Source organism: Artemia franciscana, chromosome 11 (assembly GCF_032884065.1).
Source record: "Artemia franciscana chromosome 11, ASM3288406v1, whole genome shotgun sequence".
Taxonomy (NCBI): Eukaryota; Metazoa; Arthropoda; class Branchiopoda; order Anostraca; family Artemiidae; genus Artemia; species Artemia franciscana.
In genome coordinates this window covers 43,587,230-43,609,499 of record NC_088873.1, presented here as the reverse complement: position 1 = coordinate 43,609,499, position 22,270 = coordinate 43,587,230, and the positions used below count along the sequence as shown (strand labels likewise).

The following is a 22,270-nucleotide window of genomic DNA, read 5'->3' as shown; positions in this document are numbered from 1 at the left end:
CCAGCCAATTGTTATGTTTCAGACGTAGAAAGTAGTATCTGATAATTGCTCCAACTCTTAAGTGAGTCAAATAACTTGGAATAATAATTATAAAGAAGATAAGATTTACACAGAAACGAAACATCTATACAGAATAAATTAGAAGCTATGAAAAGATCACTTGGTAAGCCTGTTGGTCTAGGGCTGGTAGGCTCAGCTATTCACTAGAAGTATTGGTTCAACTCCCACGCCAGCAGAAATTTTTTCAAGCAATTATCTTTAATTACATTTCAAATGAACTACCGAAAGCATCTTCTTTTCAGAATAGCCTTAAATCAAATTCTTACCTGATAAAAGATATAGGGCACAGAAATATTGTCATTAATCTTAACAGTTCGTTTGTAGTCAACAAGCAAGTCCATAATGTTAGCTATGGTAGAGGGTACCCATCTACGACGTTGGTTGTAAAATTCATTAAAGCCCTCAGGACAGTGAGTAAAGGCGTCAGAAGCAGCTGAATATTCCACGCGATATCCTCTTTGAAGTAATAGTGTACATAGCCATCTATCTTCACCTAGAATCAAAAATGAAATCCTAAGATTTTGGAGTATCATCCGTATAATCTTTCTGTATTTAAAAATATAGTGAGCTAAATTCAAGTATAAATGTACAGACACAACAATCTGATAAACAAGACGAATTATGGATAAACAGTAAAAACAATTATTTTTATTACAGGCCAAAAAGCCTTCTAAAACACATATCACAACATAAAAACCTTCTTCCCTTTCCCAAAGAACAGCAGCATAAAAAAACAAAAAAAAAGAAGAATTAGTTCGTTTGAAAAATGGACCCAAAAAAAGGGCCAAGGACTTTTTTTCTCCATCTTCCAAACTTGAAACGAGTCCCCCGTTTCAAAACCACCAGGCTCCGCTTTGCATATAAGTCCAGCGGACATTGTTCGTCATGATTCAATCCAAAAAGCCCAATCATCTCTTAGTTCTATGACTATCTACCTTATTTTTGACCTAGGATGGATGGATGGATGATAGACTATCTATAAAAAAGTGAAATGACATCATTTTTGTACAATCCTAAAAAGGCTTATGCCAGATTTGCCTCTCACTCAGACTATCTGTCTTAACTTTTTCTACAATTAGCTATGGTAACTTGATGGCAACTCTATTTTAATTTAAAATGAAATAAACGACAAGTTTTATAGCTGAAAGTAAGGAGAGACATTAAAATATTAAAACTAAATTTTTTATTGTTTCCATAAGCAGAGTTGTGAAAAAGAGCCAAACTTTAGCGTAAAGAGCGAGGCGTTGAAGAGGGGATAGCCCCTTTCATATACGGAATAATTTCTGTTTGTTTTAAGCTTAAGATTATTTGGATTGAATTACAAAAGCTCAGAATGATGTCTCTCAGGATGAAGCAGGGACCAAATTAAACTTGACATTATGTATTTGGAATCAGCATAATAAGCTGATTCTTTTGATGCATCTATTAATATTAAAATTTAGTTTTTTAAGAGTTTCGGTTACTATTGAGTCGAGTCGCTCCTTACTTATACTTCGTTGCCACGAACTGTTTGATGACGGAATGATGCTGGTGGATTAGTAAATGTTAAGAATTAACTCCCTGAGCTTTCTCAATATCCTGTTGACTGTTCTGAGAAGGTCTTGAAGTTTGACATGTCACCATTAAAAGGTGTGCTATTCTATGGTTCACCTGGGTATGGCAAAACCCTCCTAACCGAAGCCATTGCTAGAGAATGCCAGGCTAATTTTATTAACAATAAGGGTCAATAATTATTTACTATGGGAGCTAATGCCTAAGATATCTTCTGTGCTTCTGTCTATACCATTATAGCAATCTTAATATGCTATATTATATCATTGTAAGATATTATTTATTATGCCCAATATCGATATTGCCTAGAAATATTATCAAAATATCATAAAAAAATATTACCTAAAAATTTTACCGACATTGTTCTATTATACAAGTAGATGTGTTTACGGAATTAGCAAGGTAAGTGAATTTACCTTGATCGTACTGTACGTAGTGCCTGGGCTCGTCAGATTTAGTTGTATATCTTCTCATTACATTATCATCCATCAAAGCCTTTCCTCTAAATAGTGAAAAGCACCCTGGACTGCAAAGTACGCATCCAATCATATGTTCGGTAGCCTTTTGTAGCCAATGGCCAATGGCGTATTCGAACAGTTGGTACCACATCATCGGCCCTAAAATTAAAAGTGCTATGTTATATAAAGATTATACTATATTCTTAATGTTCCTTTTAAAGGTTGAAAGATTTTTTTTTTTTTTTTTTTTTTGCAAAGAAAAGAACAATTGCGGATTTTTTTTTCTTTTTGTTCTGGATCGAGGAATAAAAAGCTTCAGTTCTTCGCAAGCTTTTACTTCAGGAATGATCCAATTTTATTGTTGTTAATTTTGTATATTCATCTTTAAATGTAAAATTTAAAGAACATTCTAAACTCCTTCTAGAAGGAGAACATTCTACTTCCAATCCGGGCAGATTGACCGACATAGGACCTCTCCCCGGTTGTCATAATAGCAGTGTTTTTAGTGTTCCTCCCAGTTTTTCACAGCTCTTCGAAATACTAAAAATTGTTTGGCAGAAAAGTTTTCTCGTCATTAGTTTCCCTTGAAGGCTATTTTAATTAGTTGAACTGGGGGCTTGCACTAAACATACCCACTGTCGAATAAAGAAGTGTATTAAATAAATACGTCTTTTAATGGTAAATTTGAAACGAAATAATTTGTCAAAACCAAATTATTCTTTTTTTCGCATGCACCAAGTCCTTGTACTCCCTTTTAACATGCCATTTTACAAGAAAATGAGCAGATCTTGAAAAATGGTGAGAGCTTACAACCTTGTTTACAAAAAAAAAGAAATAGAAAAGGAAACAAATAAGTTGAAATGTTATATTTGATGTAGATTGTCACACCGATATCAAATGAAGATAGGGGCCATTGCTAGCAGTTTCTCGTGGAAGTTTCTCAAATAGCAGTTTTTGAACTCCCAACGACCAACTTAACTAATATTTATAAATAGATAGCCAAATTTCTTTGGTGTCAAAAAACAAAAGTTGGTCTTACAAATTCATAAACCTAAATGCATGGGTAACTTGCAAAAGTGGAAACTGGTCCTTGTGTCGACAGAAGAAGTATCAACGCCATCTAGTATATTGTGACACTTGGCCTTTTTTCAAAGCTCTGTAATCATTTTCTGTCAGGAACTGAGATAAGATACTTTTTACTAATTACTTTTACTACCCTAATTTTTAATACCTAAATTTTACTATCTAATTCTTAATAAGATACTTTTTACTACCCTAGTTTTACTAATGACAATAATTAAATCAATTATTCTTATCATTACACTGAAAAGAATACCAAGCTTTGCCAAAGGCTAGATGGCTTTGGCAGTATTTTTGTCGACACCAGCGCCTATTTCTACCCTTATAGGCTATGTATACTATTTGCCAAAATAGTCAGAGCTTTGAGAAAAAAAAATAATCAAAGCTAACCAGAGCCAACTGGGTGAATACGACCACATGCAGCTCCCAGATTTCTGTTTTTCTTCATCAAATCAACAAGAAGCTGTACAGCAACAGGCTGGAAATCGATATCTCCATCCAAAGTAAGTAGATAAGTATTTTCAGCAATAACTTCTTTCCTATCAACGGATATTGGACGATCCATAAGCCTAAATCCAAGAAGGTAGTACATGTACATGACCTGAAATGAACAAATGAAGCAAAATTATGTTATAAAATATGTATTATACATTGTTGATAAAATATAGCCAATAAGAGAGTGTTTTTCACAGTTGAAGGAAGTTTGAAAGAATATGAAAATTAATCTGCAATTTAAGATTGAAATGTTGGAATTGATGGTGATGACAGAAGTCAGGTCCAGCTCGGAGAAGTATTGCCAGTTTGAACCAAGTGTTGCCAGTTGTTTCCCTTACAGGGGACGCGGAAGAGTGAATTTGTGCATGCATTTGTGATCTTTTTTCTGCAAAAAAACAGAATTCCACATTTTGCAGATTGCAGCTTGAAACCTCTACAATAGGGTTCTCAAGCTTGCTGAATCTGATGGCGGGATTTTCATTAAGATTCTTTTACGTTTAGGGGATGTTTCTTAACTTTTTTGAAAATCAGGCAAATTTTCTCAGGCTCATAACCTTTGATGGGTAACACTGAACTTAATGAAACTTATATATTTTGAACAGCATCATAAACCAGTTCTTTTGATACATCTATTGGTATCAAAATTGCGTTTTTTAGAGTTTCGGTTACGATTGAGCCACGTCGCTTCTTACTTACAGTTCAGTACCCCGAACTGTTTGATTCCCAGGCTGATTTTCGAAATTCTTTCGCAATAAACTTTTGACGTCAATATTGGCCGTATTATAGTCACCATTCCTGAATCAGCTTCAAATGATTTTTTTTTTTTATTTGACAGTTTTTTCAAAGAGCGATTTAAAATTTTTGGTTACTATGGGCCTTGATTATTTCTTTACTAGATTACAGCTATCACTACAGCCATGATGGATATTACATTTGAGAAACGCATTTTTTAGCGTAAGAATATTGGATAAAATGCCAAATGACTTTAGCCTTTTCTAGCTCAGTGTATCTAAGTCCTATCCCCTATTCCCACCGATCCTCATTTCTATGAGCACTCAAATAACATGCTTTTGTACATGGCTCAGTGGGCTATATTGAAATAAAAAAATTTTAAACAAGTTTCTCAACTGAAAGTAAGGAGCAGCATTAAAAACTAAACGAACAGAAATTATTACGTATATGAGGGGGATCGCCCTCTCGTCATTACCTTGCTCTTTACGTTAAAGTTCGAATTTGTTCCAATTCTTTAAGAATGATCCCTGAATAACAAAGGTCATTTAATTAGAATAAATAGCTCTTTTGAGAGAACTAAAAATACTTTACCGTAAAGAGTGACGTATTGACTAGGGGGGCAAACCCCCTCGTATACTTAATAATTTATGTTCGTTTCAAGTTCTAATGTTGTTCCTTATTTTAAGTTGAAAAAACTTGTCTTTATTTTTTAATTTCTGATCATTTTTTAAATAATGCTGGGAAATCCGGCGCCCCCTTCATGGAAAATTCTCTTCCCCCATGAAAAATTCCTCCATAGAGAGATCCTTCCACGTAATCCGTGATCTTTCATCTGGCAAAAAATACAAAATTTCACATTTTTGTAGATAGGAGCTAGAAACTACTATACATTTTAGTTTTTCTTTGTATTTATAAATACGGTAATAAAAATTACCATATTTAGGTTTGATCAAATTCGCAGACCAAGCAAACGAATTAATTTTAAACATACCTGACTCCATCTTTTTCTATGTCGGATTTTTGACTTGTCCTTCAGGTGAGCATACATTTTAGTTTTTCCTGGTAGAATCCACTCGAGTCTACCTCCATATGGAGTAGGATATTTTTTTGGAGGCCGAATACGGATATTTGTTTGATGGACATGACTTGCAGCCTCGTCCATGGTGTTAATCAGCTGTTTGACGAACATGTTTATGACATTCTCTTCGTCATTGTCATCGGACGCTTCAAAACAATCATCAAAAAAGATGTGTGCTGCAAAATACCATAAAAATTTATTTCACATGTTGCACTAATAGTTTGTATTTGAAATAATACTTAACTTAAGACATTATACAATAAAAGATATAAAAGGGAAAAAATATAGAAACCAATACACTAAAAAAAATTGTTTGATGATCCGTTCTTAGATGAACGGAGCTTAGATGAAACAAAGAAACTCATATTTAGGACATATACTAAAATATAGTAAATACTACTACTACTACTACTACTTACAACTCACCGTAGTACCAAGCCATCTGAGGCCAACACAGCTACGCACGCTCCTCCTCAATCTCAGCCTATTAAAAGCCTTCCTCTTTAAAACCTCCCAGGAATTTACAGTTTCCTTTAAATCTTTCTTAATGACAACCTCCCGTCCAAACCACAGACGACCTGCTTTCCATTTAGCCCTGGACGGTTGCCCAAAGAGGACCATCTTCGGCAATCTGTCATCCTTCATCCCCAGTACGTGCCCTAGCCATATAAACCTTTCTTTCATTATAGCCCTAGAAAGTGGGATTGAACCACACTTTTCGTATAGCCTACTGTTTGAAATATGGTCAATTAGCCGGACACCCAGAACAATCCGTAGGTAATTTCTCTGGAAAACATCTCGTAAATGTTCAGCCCCTTTTTGGAGTGCCCATGCTTCAGAGCCATATTTGACCACTGTCATCAGCCAAAACCAAGTACGGAAATACCTTCCAATATTCTAATCTTGGTTTGCAGAATTATCTTCCTATTCTTCCAAACTTTTTTTTAACAGCAAAAAAACACCCTGAACCTTGGCTATTCTACTTTTAACATCTTCACTGCTCCCATCGTCGTTACTAATAATATTACAAAGGTAAAAGAATCTGTCAACCTTATCAATCTTTTCGTTACCCAATGTCACATTTTCGTCTTTAGTTATTCCTAGTCTTGGTGACTTAGTCTTCTTAAAATTAATTTTAATCTTATTCTAGCACCCTTAACTTGCAAAACCTCTAAGAGCTCATTCATTTTGCTCACGCTTTCATCTAGGATGCTTTAATCATCGGCATAATCTAAGTCCAAGAGACTTTTTCCTCCCCATTCGATTCGTGGTCTCCCATTGCCTTTCCTGCGCTTCTTAAGACAAAATCCATCAAAAAGATCTATATAAAGGGGGATAGAATACAACCCTGCTTAACTCCTAATTTAATACAAACTAGCAGCTAAACTCATTTCCAGTCTTAACCGCAGAAGTGTTAGGGGATATTGGAAGAAAACAGCTATTGGAAAAACTGTTCATAAGATTCTGAATCTTAATTTATTTCTTCCATTTCAAAATCGAAAAATATTATGGTTTTTTTGCAAAAATTTGAAAAATCCCGATACTAGGTTTTGGCAGAAGACAATCGACATGAATGTGTACATTTTAATTTTTCTAAGTATTTCTTATCTCTTCACTGTTATTGCGTTTCGTTCAACACTGGTATTACATCACCATAACTTTTAGTTAAATGAATTAGCAAATTTTTAACACAATTATTATAGTTATTACAATTACAGCAAGACGGTCAAAAATGGCAGTATTAGAAGACGGAAATAGATAGATTTAAAATAAGATTATTTCAACAATATTTAGTTATAGCTTCAACAAAATTTTATTCCTTGTAATTATGAGACAAAATTAGAAAAAAAAAATCAATTCAAAATTTCAAATTCAATTCAAAGTGCTTTATCCATACCTCAAAGTCTTTGCAGACAAATTTAAATATATTTGCTTTATTTTATGCAAGGAGTAAAATGTAATACGTTATTTCTATATAACTACATTATCTTTTTAAACAAAAATTTTTAAACAAGTTTTTCAGAAGGGGAGCTACCAAGCTCATGTTGCCTACAGTAAGACGACGAAAAAAAGTGGCACCAGAAGACTGAAATATAGAGATTTAAAATAAATTCTTTTGAGATCTGCCATTGAGTTTTGAGAATAAATTCTAAAAACTATTGAGTTTTTAGTTATAGCTTCAGCAAAATTTTATTACTTGTAATAATAAGACAAAATAAAGAATTAGGAACAAAAAAAGAAAATATTTAAATTAAACTCAAAATAATTTATCCAAACCTCAAAGTCTTTCCAGACAAATTTAAATAAAATTGATTTATTTTACGTAAGAAGTAAAACGTAATATATCATTGCTATAAAATTAAATTAGTTTTTCTATATATGACTTTATATTCTTCCAAAATCAATCAAATCATTTCCTTTTCATCCCTCTATTTTGCTTTTTTTCGTAGACTTTTTCAAGTAATCACACCTTTCATACTTACTTTCAAACTTGTAATAATCCGGGTCAACAATTTTCAAGTATTTTTGAGCAACTCGTCGTGCACTCTGATCTTCATCCATACGGAAAATTGACTTCAGCATTTCCACCATCTCCTCTGTGGTTTCATGCCACATAGTGGCACAAGCATAAATCTGTGTGATCGAATCAGATGCTTTCACGGTTTTGGGTACTGTACTACTCGTTTCTGTATGAATAGATATAGTCTCATAATATTGACCCATTTCTCCATCACCAGTGGCATCTATGTCCAGTTCTAGCTCCTGAAATTAGTTTAATTAGTAATCAGTGTCAATGCACTAAGGTTAGGTTAGGCCAACATAAAAAGAGTGACGCGCCTCCCATTTGCTTTTAATTTTGACTTAATTGAAGGATGCCAATTCACGAAAATGTAGGGATTGGCAATTTCGTTGGTGTCCAATTTTTTCCAACGAGAAAAAAAAAAGCAGTTTCCATAGCCGACAGGAGGGAGACAAAAATCCAGCAGCAGGGGGCAATTGTCCTCCTCCCAAAGTGCCACCTTTGACTCAGCAGCTAGAGAAGAGGGTTATTTTTCTAAATATAGATGATCTTTGAAACACATATTTTATAGAATTGCTACACAATTTTTTGGGATAAGTAAAAAAAATAAATCAGAACAGAAATAGGTAAAACCGAGAAAGTTAAATCCTGGTTCAACTCATGAAAAAAAAATTCGGCAAAGAACTAAAAAAGCAATAAATTTTTGGAAAAGATTTAGGACTTCGATTATTCGTAATGATTAGGTCTTCGAGCAGCATATTTGTATCGCTTCTAATTTGCTCACCAACTGATAAAAAACATTCGAAAAATAAAAAATAAAAACAGCCACTCCTCGTACCCTATGGGTAGGAAACTGAATGTGAGCAGTGCTCATTTTGAGTCTCTGCTATGAGTTGTGTGACCAAAGATTCATGAACAATTATGTGACTAATTGTGTGTGTCGAAAGATTCGAATTTATCCATCACGTGTACAGGATTTATAAATAACCACTAAATTTCCTTTAAAAGCGTTCCTTTTTTGTCAGAATTAATGGAAGTGATTCAATTCCACTTAGGGAAAAATCAAGACAGAGAGGCAGGTTCATGTAATGTTTTTAAATATATATAGTTAAGCTAATATATAATACAGTTGTCCTGTGGTGGCGCAGTGGATTTGACCTTAGCTTGGTAATACCGGACCCAGAGATCGAATCACGCTGCAGGAATGCACTGCAGGGCCGACGCAGGGACCTTAGCAGTCAAGAAGCGTCGTTAATTCTTAAATAATAATATAATACAGTCATCTTTTACAGTTATCTTCATTTGCCTTTTTGGCATACTAGCTACAAATATCTGACATCTATGTAACTAACGTCTATCTAACGTCTATCTAACATTTACCTAACAGGCTTAGAGCGACCTAACAGGAGCGAGATTAAAACTTAAAACGAACAGAAATTACGCCGTCTATGAAAGAGGCTGTTCCCTCCTTAACGCCCCGCTCTTTACGCAAAAGTTTGACTCTTTCTCTCAATTCTACTTTTTGAAACAGTAAGATAATTTAGCGTAAAGAGCGGGGCGTTGAGGAGGGAACAGCCCCTTTCATATACGGAGTAATTTCTGTTCGTTTTAAGTTTTAATCTCGCTCTTTACTTTCAGTTAAAAAAAACTTGTTTTTTTATTTTAATTTCTGAACGTTTTTGAAACAATGCGTTTTGATCGGACGATTTAGAGAAAAAAGAAGCGGGGGAGTAGGCCTAGTTACCCTCCAATTTTTTGGTTATTTAAAAAGACAACTAGAACTTTTAATTTTTACGAACGTTTTTATTAGTAAAAATCTACGTAACTTCCGAATTAACTTTTGTAACGAACTTCTATATTCGTATGTTTCTATCACTTGGCTTGTCACTTCACCGATTGTTTATCTTGCTATTTTATGAATAAATTTAGGACCTGGTTTGTTTTTGGGAGGAGTTTTAAATTGCTTTTGCACTGACTTACTGAAATTCTGTTGCTTGGATTTGATCATTTCTGCAAAGAGACAGGACTTATTTTTTTTTCTTTATAAAGTCAGTACTTGGGTTGCTTGTTTTTTAATCGAGTTAGTTCACAACTTTGACTGTTCTTTAAAAAAGTTCTTTAAAAAAAATACTAAAACATCCTGCCCCCCTTCATGGAAATTTTTTTCCCCCATGACGAATTCCTCCATGGAAATTTCCCCCCGTATATCCCCCTCCCCTCGAATCCTCCCTCCAACCAAAAAAATCCCCCTGAAAGCGTCTGTACACTTCCCAATAACCATTACTATTTGTAAACACTGGTCAAAGTTTGAAACTTGCAGCCCCTCCCACGGGGACTCTGGGGGAGCAAGGCGTACCCAAAAACATATTTATTAGGTTTTTCGACTATGCTGAATAAAATGGCAATCTTAGAATTTTGATGCAGTGACTTTGGGAAAAAATGAGCGTGGGAGGGGGCCTAGATGCCCTCCGATTTTTTTTGTCACTTAAAAAGGGCACTAGAGCTTTTAATTTCCGTTAGACTGAGCCCTCAAACGACATTCTAGGACCACTAGATCGATACAATCAACCCTGGGAAAAAAAATCCGTTATCTGTCGTGGCAAAAAATTCAAAATTCCACATTTTTGTAGATAGGAGCCTGAAACTTCCACTGTAGGGTTCTCTGATACCCTGAATCTGACAGTGTGATTTTGTTATGATCCTATGATTTTTAAGGGGTGTTTCCCCCCTATTTTCTAAAATAAGGCAAATTTTCTCAGGCTCGTAACTTTTGATAGGTGAGTCTAAATTTAATGAATCTTATATATTTAAAATCAGCATTAAAATGCAATTCTTTTGATGCAACTATTGTTATAAAAATTCTGTTTCTTAGAGTTTTGGTTACTATTGAGCCTCTTTACTACAGTTTTAATAGGGTCGCTCCTTACTACAGTTCTTTGTCACGAACTGTTTGATTATAGACTTTTCCTTAGGCTTTTCCTTACCTTCCTTTCTTTCTTAAGACTGTTAAAGAAAAAACTATAACCACATTAAAAACCTTGATTAAAATAAAACAAAAATTAATTAGATTAATTAATGAACTATTAAAATTTTTAATGGAAATTAAAACTAAAAGTTGAATGTAATAACTTAATAACATAACTCAAATAATTAAAATATGGACTTAAAAATGGACTAAAATATGGATTTAAATTTGTCTAATATAAATCCCAAAATCTTCAGTAATTAACAAGCAAAAGAAGACTATATCCTGCATACAAAAAAATTAATTACAAGAAAAAAGAATCACTAATTGTTTGATTAACATTTAATTTTAATTTCCATTAAAATTAAAATTCCTGTTTTTCGCGAAGAGATTATCAGTTTTGAATTCTTACTTCCGTTTTGACGTCTCCTTCGTCATCTCTGCGTCTCATTAGGCCCATACCCTGGTCGAGGAGGAATGCATTATAGAAAGGTGAAATAAACAATTTCTCTGTGGACGCAAGACGTTCGCATTTGGGTGTCCAAATATGCAAGGTGATCCAGGTTTGGGAGAGTAGCCAAAGTAGCCACACCCAGGCATGCTAAAAATAGATAAATAATAATTATTAATGGTTACTGTTATTGTTAATTTTTTTATCTTATATTATTGGTATTTATTATTATTATTTATTAAAGCAATAATAAATTCATCCTACCTTACGAAGTAATAAATTGCGAAGCATGAGCCAAAAAAATGAAAAGTAGGTCAAAAAAGAGAAAGAAAAAAGAAAAAGAGAAAGAGAAAGGAAAGTAGGTCAAAAAAGAGAAAGAAAAAGAGAAAGGAAAGTAGGTCAAAAGTCAGGAAGTTGTTAAACAACAAAAAACAATTTCCTTCAGGGGCATTGAGTGGATTAAAAGACTTGTATTTTGTATCAGTTAGACCGCAAGAAAGTGAAATTCATGGTTAGATCTGAAAATAACTCAAATAACTAAAATATGGACTTTAGAAAACATCGAAATTTTTCTAATAAAAATCTGAAAATCTTCAGGAATTAACACTCAAAAGAAGATTATATCCTGTATTTAATAATTCATTAATTAATTTAATTAATTTTAATTTTATTTTAATCAAGGGTTTTAATTTGATCAAGTTTTTTCTTTAAGAGTTTTAAGAAAGAAAAAAAGGTAAGGAAAAGCTTAAGGAAAAGTCTAAAGAAAATAAGCAAATAAAATTGTCCATTGGAACTTTTATCCACTTAAGTAATTGTAGAGCAAAGTAATGTCATAAACTTTCTAGCTTTTTTCCCTGATGAAAAAAAAAATATAAAAAATTCGTATTTTTAACGTGAATTTTGAATTTTAGTCACTAAAAAATCCAGCAGGATAGGCCACATACAATTATAAAAATAGGAAAAAAACATTTTAGAAGTTGCTGGTGCTCTAAAATCTTACAAGCCAATTATTTGTATACACCAATCCTGAAATCACGATTCCAATATGCTTTCATACGTGTTCACAAGATTCTTTGTTCCAATTAGACAACTCTTTTAGTATATTTTCCTTAGAGTAACAGTCAAGACCGTATCCACGGGGTTTCCGGGTTTGAACCCTCCCCCCCCCCCCAAAAAAAAATTCTGTCCGATTCGTAAAAACGTAACAAAATATATATAAACAAATTTTTGATGTGTATTAATTTTTATCCCCCCCCCAAAAAAAAAAAATATAAACTGTGGGTAAGCCAATGGTAACAGTTTACAAGAAAGGAAAACTAGCTTAATTAGTCTTATTTAAAAATTGTTGTCATTATCTTGTGATTTTATTGCCTCAAGTTAAAGGAAGCATAAGAAATAGGTGTTGATTTAACCTGGTTGGTTGCTTTGTTGGTTGCTGTGTCCTCCTCTTAATACTATGCCTGTAAATAATATTGGCTTAGACGATTGCAATATTAGTCTCGTTTGACGCTTGGTACACCACCGGTACCTTTTTTTTACCTCAGAAAAGCATTACGAAGCTAAGAAGACTTCATTCTTATGCAGTCACTCTACGATTATAATATGGGTATAATAAAGTTACTCCAGATGTATAGACTGTTGAAAATATACTAGAAACAAATATATAAAAAAAAAACCTGCACTTATCGGTTATATAGTAAACACTCGGGAAGTGAAGTTCGATTAATTCTAATAAAATCAAACAAAATATGATGAAAATATAATAGTTTAGAAGCAAATTTAGGCTTTATATTTGCCGTGACCTAACCAAACCAAAATACCAACTAAATACTTAAATAAGATATAGCTATAATTCATTTTCCAATCAAGTCAAAGCTAACTGTGTGGTATAAAAAAGTTGCTTGATCAGTTTCTTGTATAACGTTCGCATCATCCGCGATCGAACTTCTATAATAAGTAAGTAAGACGGCACTAGACCCTTAAGATCCAAACCGGCGGTGCTGATCTCCTTTTCATGGCCCTTCAGCAAAGAAGTGCAATGGAGGGCTGGTGGCCAACCAACCTGTGCTTTCACACACCCTTCCTGCTTACCTTCCCCAGATTTCTTCAGTACCCATTTAGAGCTGGGTTGACTATGGCTGAGCTTAAAGAGTCACGGCACTGACCCCCATCCCAAACTAAATAACTGGTCACAACTGGGATTGAACCCGTGCCCCTTGGACACAGAATTCCCACGCCAGCGCGCCAACCACTCAGCCAGGAACACTATAATTCTATAGTGTTTATTATATAACGATAAGTACTAAAAAAAAACTTATAAATAGACTTACTTGACTAAGTATCAAATCATTCAAGAAATCACCAGTTGGGCATTCAAAGAACAGATAATCTGGTAGTGTTCCTTGCAATATACACGCGTTATTATTTCGAACACCACAAGCTGCAATCAGCAGGGACACAGAGACGGGAACAATCAGATTTACAGGAAATGCAAAACTGAAGCCCTGAATACAGATCTTGCACGCAAATTTACCTGAAAATATTTTTTGTTAATAAAGTTTTTGAAAAAAAAAAAATGAAATCGAAAAAAAAAACGATTAATTAGATTTAGTTACGGCGTTAATATTGGAATTTGGCTTCAAATATCAGCAGTAGCGTCAATTCATGAAAATGTCGAAGGGAGCCAAAATGCATCTTTCAAAATCTATGGGGTAAATTTTGATGTTTTTTATCAATGAAACACAAAAAATAATATTTTTAGAATCTAGCGGGGAGCAAAAAATTTAGAGAAGGCAGCAAACGTCATCACCCGCCAATTGACGCCACTGAATATCTGCGGTTTCTAGTCTCTCTATTGAAGAGTTTTAAAAACATAATTTAAATAAAATAAAACGAATTATTGTGGTTTGATAAAATTAATTTGAAATTTATTCAGATCACGAGAACAGCCAAAAAAATGCATGTAAAAATAAAGTTACTCCTATATTTAAAACTAAAGCAGGAACTTATGACATTGCTTTTCTCTGTCTCTCAGAATTTTCGAAAGAATATACTGATTGGCCAAAGTTGACCTAGTTAAGATCAATTGAACTCGAATTATAAATATATATGCAAAACACTAGGTAAATGCTACTTAAGGTTCATTTATAATCTGATTTACAAACACTTGGACCAACGCCCCCGTATCACCTAATACAAGCAGTCCAATTTCAATGTTCATTTAAACATTTAGATCAGACACTGTCCAAACTGTCTCATAATTTCAATGGTGCTACCCAATTAAAATTTTTGAAGAATATTCGACTGTCCAGCCATGACTTAGTTCAGACCCGCTGAACTTGGATTTTATTTTTATGCTCAGCTGCAAGTAGTGCTACTTATGACACTGAATTATATTTTAAAAACGTTCTTTACATTTTTTTAGATTGCAAAATTCTTTTAAATTGGCTAAAAATCGTTAAAAGTTCGGAACGAATGGACTGTATGCGATTTTTTTTTAGTTTAATAGCCTAATTATTGCTCAGTGAAATAATATACCCAAGACTAATGAATTTAAAGATGAAATATCTTGTCCTTTCGCTGCAAGTTAGAGCTGTAAGCTTGTCACAAAATCTGTTGTTTTGGAGAAAACATAAACGCTAAGGATCATTTATTTTTAGGTTTTACAACATCGTTATTCAACTTGTAACAGTTCCCATCATCATTTAACGATATCTTGTTTACTTGCTTTTTATTCTTGTTTACTCTGTTTATTCTGTTACTTTGTTACTCTTGTTATTCTGTTTTTTATTACTTGGTTAATGTTTACTTGTTTTTTATTCATTTTTTTGTGCATGCGTCTGCTTGTTCGTTTAAATGTAAAACCTGCCTAAAGCATAATAATTCATAGCTTAAGACTTGTCACAAAATCGTATGTTTCAAAAAAATATTAATAATAAACTTTTTAAAGACTAAGCAGCTGAAAACTCAGGAGACTGCTTGTCAAAAGGTGACTGAAACTCAGTTGACACAAAAATCTTGGTGGGAATCAGCCTTTACTTCTTTTTTAATCTGTTGAGCGTCTGTAGCCAAGAGAACCACTTTAGACCTGCTTGTTGTTTGACCTTATTTAGATCCAGCTGATCTAAAAAAAAAATGGAGAGTGCTGAACCCAGTTGACACTAAAATCTCAGTGGGAATGAGTCTTTACTTCTTTTGTAATTTGTTTAGCGTTGGGAGCCAAGAGAACTAGTTAAAACCTGCTTGTTGTAAGACCATCATCCTCAAAGAGTCACTAACCCTTGAGGTAAATATAGTCAGGAAACTGACTTAGTTTTGAATTGCTGTGTTGCCGTCAGGTGGCTTTGTCCTGCAATCTTCTTCCTTCTTTGGATTCAACTGAATTTCAAAAACTAGCGTGAACTGAACCTAGCGGGATCTAAGAAAATATATCTGGGAAACGAGCCTCTAATTCTTTTCTAGTTTGTTGAGCGTTAGGACCCAAAAGAAATGCCGACTGATGTACGAATATTTACCCTTTGTAATAAATAATAAATAAATCTTACCAAAAACATAGCAAAGCCAGGCAGAAAAAATTTGAATCGTGAGCACATGGGATGGTGTGCTTGACCAGGCGTCTTGTGCCTCAAAAGTTTGAAATCTATCTATCTTTGCATCACTGACTAAAGAACTTCTAAGTGGACCCTAAAAAAATAGTAATGGACTCTAAAAAATTTTATTTATTTCTAAGAAAATATGAAACTCAAGTTTAGATTGACTCCCAAACCATTAAAACATATAACCAAAACACTGCAATTGAACTTTGGGTTAGTTTATCATGCTTTTTCTCAAAGTTGCTTGTTTCTTTTTCTTAAAGTGCGGGTACACAAAGCTCTTACGTTGAGGGGGAGGGATGACAATGTATCCTCTGGTGCATATTTAGGTCAACTTCCAAGTAAAGCTAGAGACCTCGATTTTTCAATTTTGCGACACTTCCACTTCTAAAACTTGTGTCAGGGGAAAGGGAACTCTCAACCCCAATACACAGATTTGACCTTATGACCGGGTATGAAAATTAATCTTTCAAAAATAGCAGCTGTAAAAAGCAAACAATAATCTTTTTTGCAAGGAAATGAATTATTCATCACTTATTATATTCATTTAGCCAGTAGACAATAAAGCTGTTTCCTCCTATGGGCTTTATTTTACTGAGTATGAAAGTTATTCTTTCAAAAAATAGCAGTTGTCAAAAGCAAACAGAATTGCCAAACAGAGGACGAGGAAACAAAACATTAAGGATATTTTTAGATGTTCTTTTTTTCAAGGAAATGAATTACTCATCGCTTTTTATATTCATTTATCCAGTAAACAATAAAGCTGTTTCTTCCTATGGGCTTCATTTAGCACACAACCAAGGGATTCAAATCCCCCCATCTTATACCCAGAAATGAATAATAAAAACTAGTTACTTTTACAAGCTAGAAAATAATTAGTTCTTGCCAACACATAAACGAAACAAATACTCCCCCCCCCCTCTCACAAAAGACCAACTGAGATGAAATATTTAGGTATTAAATATCGAAAATATTTGCACATGATTACCATACTAATTAAAAAGCGTCTGATTTTTATTTAACGCTTATTATGACATATCTATGAAAACTAAATTTTATTACTGTTTTTGGATTGTTCGTTTGGTGTTCGTTATACTAATATTGGTGTTCGTTTCTTCTGGCATTGAGGAACCAAAAATTATTATTTTTTACAAATACAAATTGCCTCATCTCAAGGAAGATTAATTCAAGGAGAGGAAGATAAATTCCATGGTCCCAAGAATATTATACCTCTTGATTAAAAGAATAATTTAGGTCCCTCTTTTTTCCCTCAAACAAAACGCAAATAATCTGTTTTTTATTATTTAAATTTATACTTATTTTCCTACTCTAAAAAGGCTATTAGCTATCCTTCCTATTAGCTGTCCCAGGCCAAGATCAAAGATTTCACATAGTTTTATATCGCTCAATCCTAGAATTTATTTCCACTTTTTGTTACTACCTGAAAACAAGTAGATAGGCTCAACTGTTTAGGACGACTATGGTATACTTTTTGCCCCTCTAAAATATCATGTTGTCCACCACATTAAAATTTCGAATTCCCTTTTTCTTACCACCTTAAAACAAATAAATTAATCAATAAGGTCAGAAAATATGGCTCAGGTCCTGTCTTTTGTTCTTTGAGATATTAGTTTTGTTCAGAAGGATATTGCAGACACAAGTAAACATCCTCTGGAATTGGAATTTTTCTATATCAGGTGATCGGTATATTGAAACCAGACCCACTAACTATTCTATTTTGATTGCTTCCGTTGCGTGTTTTCCGACTCAGAGTTGTATAAAGGGAGGGGGAGGGTACCAGATTTGAACCCCCTCCCTCCGAAATTTTTGTCAGACTCGTAAAAAAGTAATAAAAATACATGGAAACAAATCCTGATACATCTTGTGAAGTTTTTATGCAACCTCACCCCCCCCCCCCCCGAGAAAAGTTAACCCTCCCCCGTACAAAAATCCTGGATATGTCCTTGTTTGGACTTCACCGATTTGGCTTCAAAATTTCAAAGAAAAGACACGAATGTTTGACCACAAGACATACAATTTTTTTCCAACTTGATATAAAATATATTCATCGAATAAACAGGTATTTTGTGATATTAAAGCAATTCAACTAAAATCCAAATTTTATGATCTAAATTTCAACTAAAAGACATGATTGCTTGATAACAAGGCATACAATTTTTTTCCAACTCAATACAAAATATATTCACCGTATAAACAGGAATTTTGTGATCCAATTCAACTAAAATCCAAATTATATGGTCCAAATTTCAACTAAAAGACACGAATGTTTGACAACAAGGCATACAATTTTTTTTCAAACTCAATATAAAATATATTCACCGAATAAACAGGTATTTTGTGATCTCCAAATGCAAGATTGAATTTTGAAAATAGTGGCGTCAGGTCTTTGTAGATACCCCACCAAATAAAGAAAACAGTCCCTAGAAAAAGCGCTATCTTCCAAATGCTGATGAAAATATATGTAAAGTAACGTGTTCGCTTCAGTCTCTCTTTGACTCGTCCCAGACTCTTGACAATAGCTGAAATAAGAAAAGAAACACATGAAAACGTCAGTATTCCATCTAGAAAGGATACTGAAACCAAAATAGTAAAAATGAATGAAAAGCACCAAAAACCTTAGAATGCCATATACACCAAACAATGGTATTTTCAGCAATATACACACGTCTTTTCTCTGTTATCAGAATAAACTCATAAAGCTTGTACCCATTGCAGAATCCCATCACATTCTGGACACAGGAAATTTAAATTGCTTCGGGTCTCTCAATATAATTTTATATGATTGTTGTTTTTGGCTATACACTACTTAAACGACTTTAGCATCGGTCGAATTAAATATGTTAACGCTACCTAGTATTTATCATAAACTGCAATTATATAGATAGCGCTCCAGTTTTCAGTTATATTTTTTAGGCAGATTTTGCCACCTCTCGTTGGAAATAAAGCATTTCACCACCCGGGCGCAGGTTGGTTCAAAAAGAGCCACTACCTTATTTTTGAAGAATTACTGTATGAAATTCTTTGTTTTATATCTCATATGATAGTATAAACTATAGAGTTTTGTTCAGGATGTAATATACAGTTTTCTAAACATACATTTATGGAGTCGAAGAATCCTAATTTGCTGGTAAATTAGACCAAATCGTTAGATTTTAAGGCTTTGGAGTTGGAACCGTCATATTCTAAGGCATTGGAGTCAATCAGAATTTACGAGAATCTGACTCTATTCGAATGCTTGGGGTAGGTCTTAAGGCAAGCCCACACTGCTTGAAGCTTAGTGAGGAGAAAATAAAATTTTGATACACATCACTCATCCAAATCAGAGTCCAACCTTGCCAAAACAAACATATATTTTCAAAGCTACTTCAATGTCATTAATTCCACCCCTATGATGGTCCATCAGCCTACAGCAAGATAGACAAGAATAAATTTCAACTTAACATAATACATCAGAATAGGATAAATTCCCTCAAGAGAGCCCATAGCTTGTAGGACTGGGGATAAAATCTGGAATGAAGTCTATATCACTATTTATAGAAAAAACGGAAAAAGATTAAATTGAATATGCAAACGAAGCTTGAAACGAACAATAATCACTACAAACAAGATTTTGGCTTTTGCCTCTTTCTCTCACTGTGAAGGCCTAAAATTTATATTGTCATTGGTGCTTTCTGAAAATTATATGTGTCTTGAAGATAATCAGTTCAAAATTTTACTTCACTGTAATTTTTATTTTCATTTTTAACGCTGTAATGATTGGAAAAGAAATTATTTGTCATATAATTTGTTTTCAGGGAAGTGCCAATGACAGAGTAGGCTCTAGACTTTTACAGTTAAGAAAGGGGGCGGTATCCAATCTCTTGTTTGTAGTGAAACTATATTTATCTTGAACAGTCTCGGAAAGAACTAATGAAATTAAACTGATTAATTGCTGAAAGCTCATCACTTTAAAATTTAATTCTACTCCAATTTTTATATTTTTATTTTCAAGGTTGTAATAAGTACAAAAGAAAATATTTGTAATTAAAAGGGAAGGGGGTTCTATTCTTCTCATAAATGGGATTTTCAAAAGTTATAGTATTTCGAACGTCTACTCGTTTTTGGAGGCATCACTTACAGTTGAAACTTTCAGCAGAAATTTTTTGGGGGGAGGAAATTTGCGTTGCGTGCTGACACAATTTCTAGAATCTTTACAAAAGAGAATACACTACGGCTTATTTCTTTTATATATCTATCTTCCCACAAGTTCTTTGGCTTTTTATATAATCTAAATTAATACCACCTTCTCATCTGTCAATGAGGAACAGGTATGTTATTGACTTCTCTCAATGGGGAACAGAAACTATTTATGCACCACCTACACGCAAAAACAAAGAAAAATTTTAAATCTCTCCCATATGAATTAATCCTTAAATTTAAGCACCTAAAACTAAACAAATTTGATATTTGGTTATTTTACAATCAATTGCCAATTACAATTTATTCTGTTTTTAGCAGTATTTAGCAGGTTCAACCATCTACCTGATTTACTTACCAAATGGTGAATGCTTATCTGCATAGTTCTCCCACCATCCACAAGATGTGAGGAGCAATGAAACAGGCAGTGACCAGACCAGATGGCTTCCCCCATCTTTACCAGCTAAAATAATAGGCCACAGTAGAAGCCCAGTGAGCTGTGCAAGGATAGAAAATATATCTACCAGTATTTTGGCTGACCGTTTTGACTCTTTTCTGCTACGTGAAAGCATTCCTGAAATAAGAAAAAATTCAGTAAACTTAAATACAGTGTGTATTTATACAGTGTGTATCTACATTAAAATGAATTAATTGCCAAGCTTTTATTTTCCATCTACGTCTCGCACATTTTATATTCCCTTCCATGAGTAGACATCTGCTTCCAGATAGGCTACTTCATGGTTATTTATGATAGTTTTATCGCTTCAAAATTAAAGACTAGTTTAAGGCAGGCACGTACATAAGGGGGAAAGAGGAGAGTGCGGCAGTGGGTCTATCTACCCACGAAACCTAAGAATGAGATTTCTGCTTCTAATTAGGTGCTTTATGATTATTCATAGTTGTGTTTCAGTTTTCAAATTAAAGTTTGGTGGCAAGCAGGCACATGCGTAAGGAAGAAGAAGAGGGATACAGCGGCGTCAATTGAGCTGGTGTAAGGGGTACTAGTTGTCCCATGATTTTTTATCCAATCCCCCTGAACTTAAACAATAGCTTTTTTCGGTAGTTTCATTGAAACTACCGAAAAAGGCTATAAGGTTTTGTTGGTACTTTCATTTAAAAGAACAACCAAATCAAACCATTCTAGGTTTTGGACCCATGCCAACTTCAACCCGACAATTTTCACGATGTTTCCGACTATTTCTTATATTTTCAGCAGGCTATTCTTGCTCTTTTTTTCTTTCCTTTTTAAATGGATTCTTCCGAGTTGTGTCAGACAGAGGTGGAACTCCTTTTTTTGAAGAAATTGAATTATATATTACTAACACTTCCCCTTTGAAATGGCTAAAAAATATTAGAAGACCAAAGTAATAAAATATCTGCATTCCGAATTATTTATCCTTTGAAACCATGGATCGGTTGCAAAATTCGTAAAGAACCCTATCTCTTTTTCTTTCTTTTCTTTTAAAACCCGGAAAGAGAATGTAGAGTAGAAATATTTAACAGACGCCTAAGGTGGTTCGGTCACGTACAGCGACATCATGACGACCTAATATCGAAGCAAAGCCTGAAATGTTTCTCGTAGCCCTTATCGCAGAGGAAGCGACTTCGGGTAAAAAAGAAAACCTGTTTATCTACCATCACGTCCGACTCTGAGCCATTTGAGGGTTTCAGGAAATGCGGCAGACAGAGGGGCCGGGAGACAAGGAGAAAATCTAAGCTGGCTTTTCTGGGAAGGCCAGAAGGCCAATGAGCTGGTTCCTGAGGGTCTCTACTGTCAAATAAAATAAAAGACTGGATAGTATATGGAAGCTGATTCTGTTTTCTGCATATCACTTCAATGACAAAACATCTTGTTTATAATTTTTCATTTTTAAAACTAAATGCTGATAGTATTTAGGCACGTACACAATGAGGAAGAAGAGGGGGCTGAGGTTCCTGGCCCATTTCACGGGCCCTGAACGTTTCCGCGATTGTCTTATAGTTTCTCATATTTTACGAGGACTATCCTTGCCTCTCTTCGAGCATTTTTCGAAGTTGTACCCGACAGCAGTAGATCCCCCTCCCTCCATCCGGTAAAAGTGAAGGAGAAA

The 22,270-nt window shown here is 34.1% G+C and overlaps 1 protein-coding gene across 1 annotated transcript in view; it reads right to left on the bottom strand.

The window, feature by feature from the left end:
- Nucleotides 1–22,270, bottom strand: part of LOC136033264 (chitin synthase chs-2-like) — a 93,491-nt gene that overhangs the window by 28,444 nt on the left and 42,777 nt on the right. Inside the window, exons 5-14 of the mRNA XM_065714018.1 lie at nt 20,539–20,754; nt 18,324–18,523; nt 15,936–16,074; nt 13,722–13,924; nt 11,353–11,541; nt 7,938–8,217; nt 5,368–5,630; nt 3,540–3,750; nt 2,028–2,228; nt 327–553 (exon numbers count right to left, since the gene is read on the bottom strand). Of these exons, the coding sequence (XP_065570090.1) occupies nt 327–553; nt 2,028–2,228; nt 3,540–3,750; nt 5,368–5,630; nt 7,938–8,217; nt 11,353–11,541; nt 13,722–13,924; nt 15,936–16,074; nt 18,324–18,523; nt 20,539–20,754 (2,129 nt within the window). The remainder of the gene's footprint in view (nt 1–326; nt 554–2,027; nt 2,229–3,539; nt 3,751–5,367; nt 5,631–7,937; nt 8,218–11,352; nt 11,542–13,721; nt 13,925–15,935; nt 16,075–18,323; nt 18,524–20,538; nt 20,755–22,270) is intronic.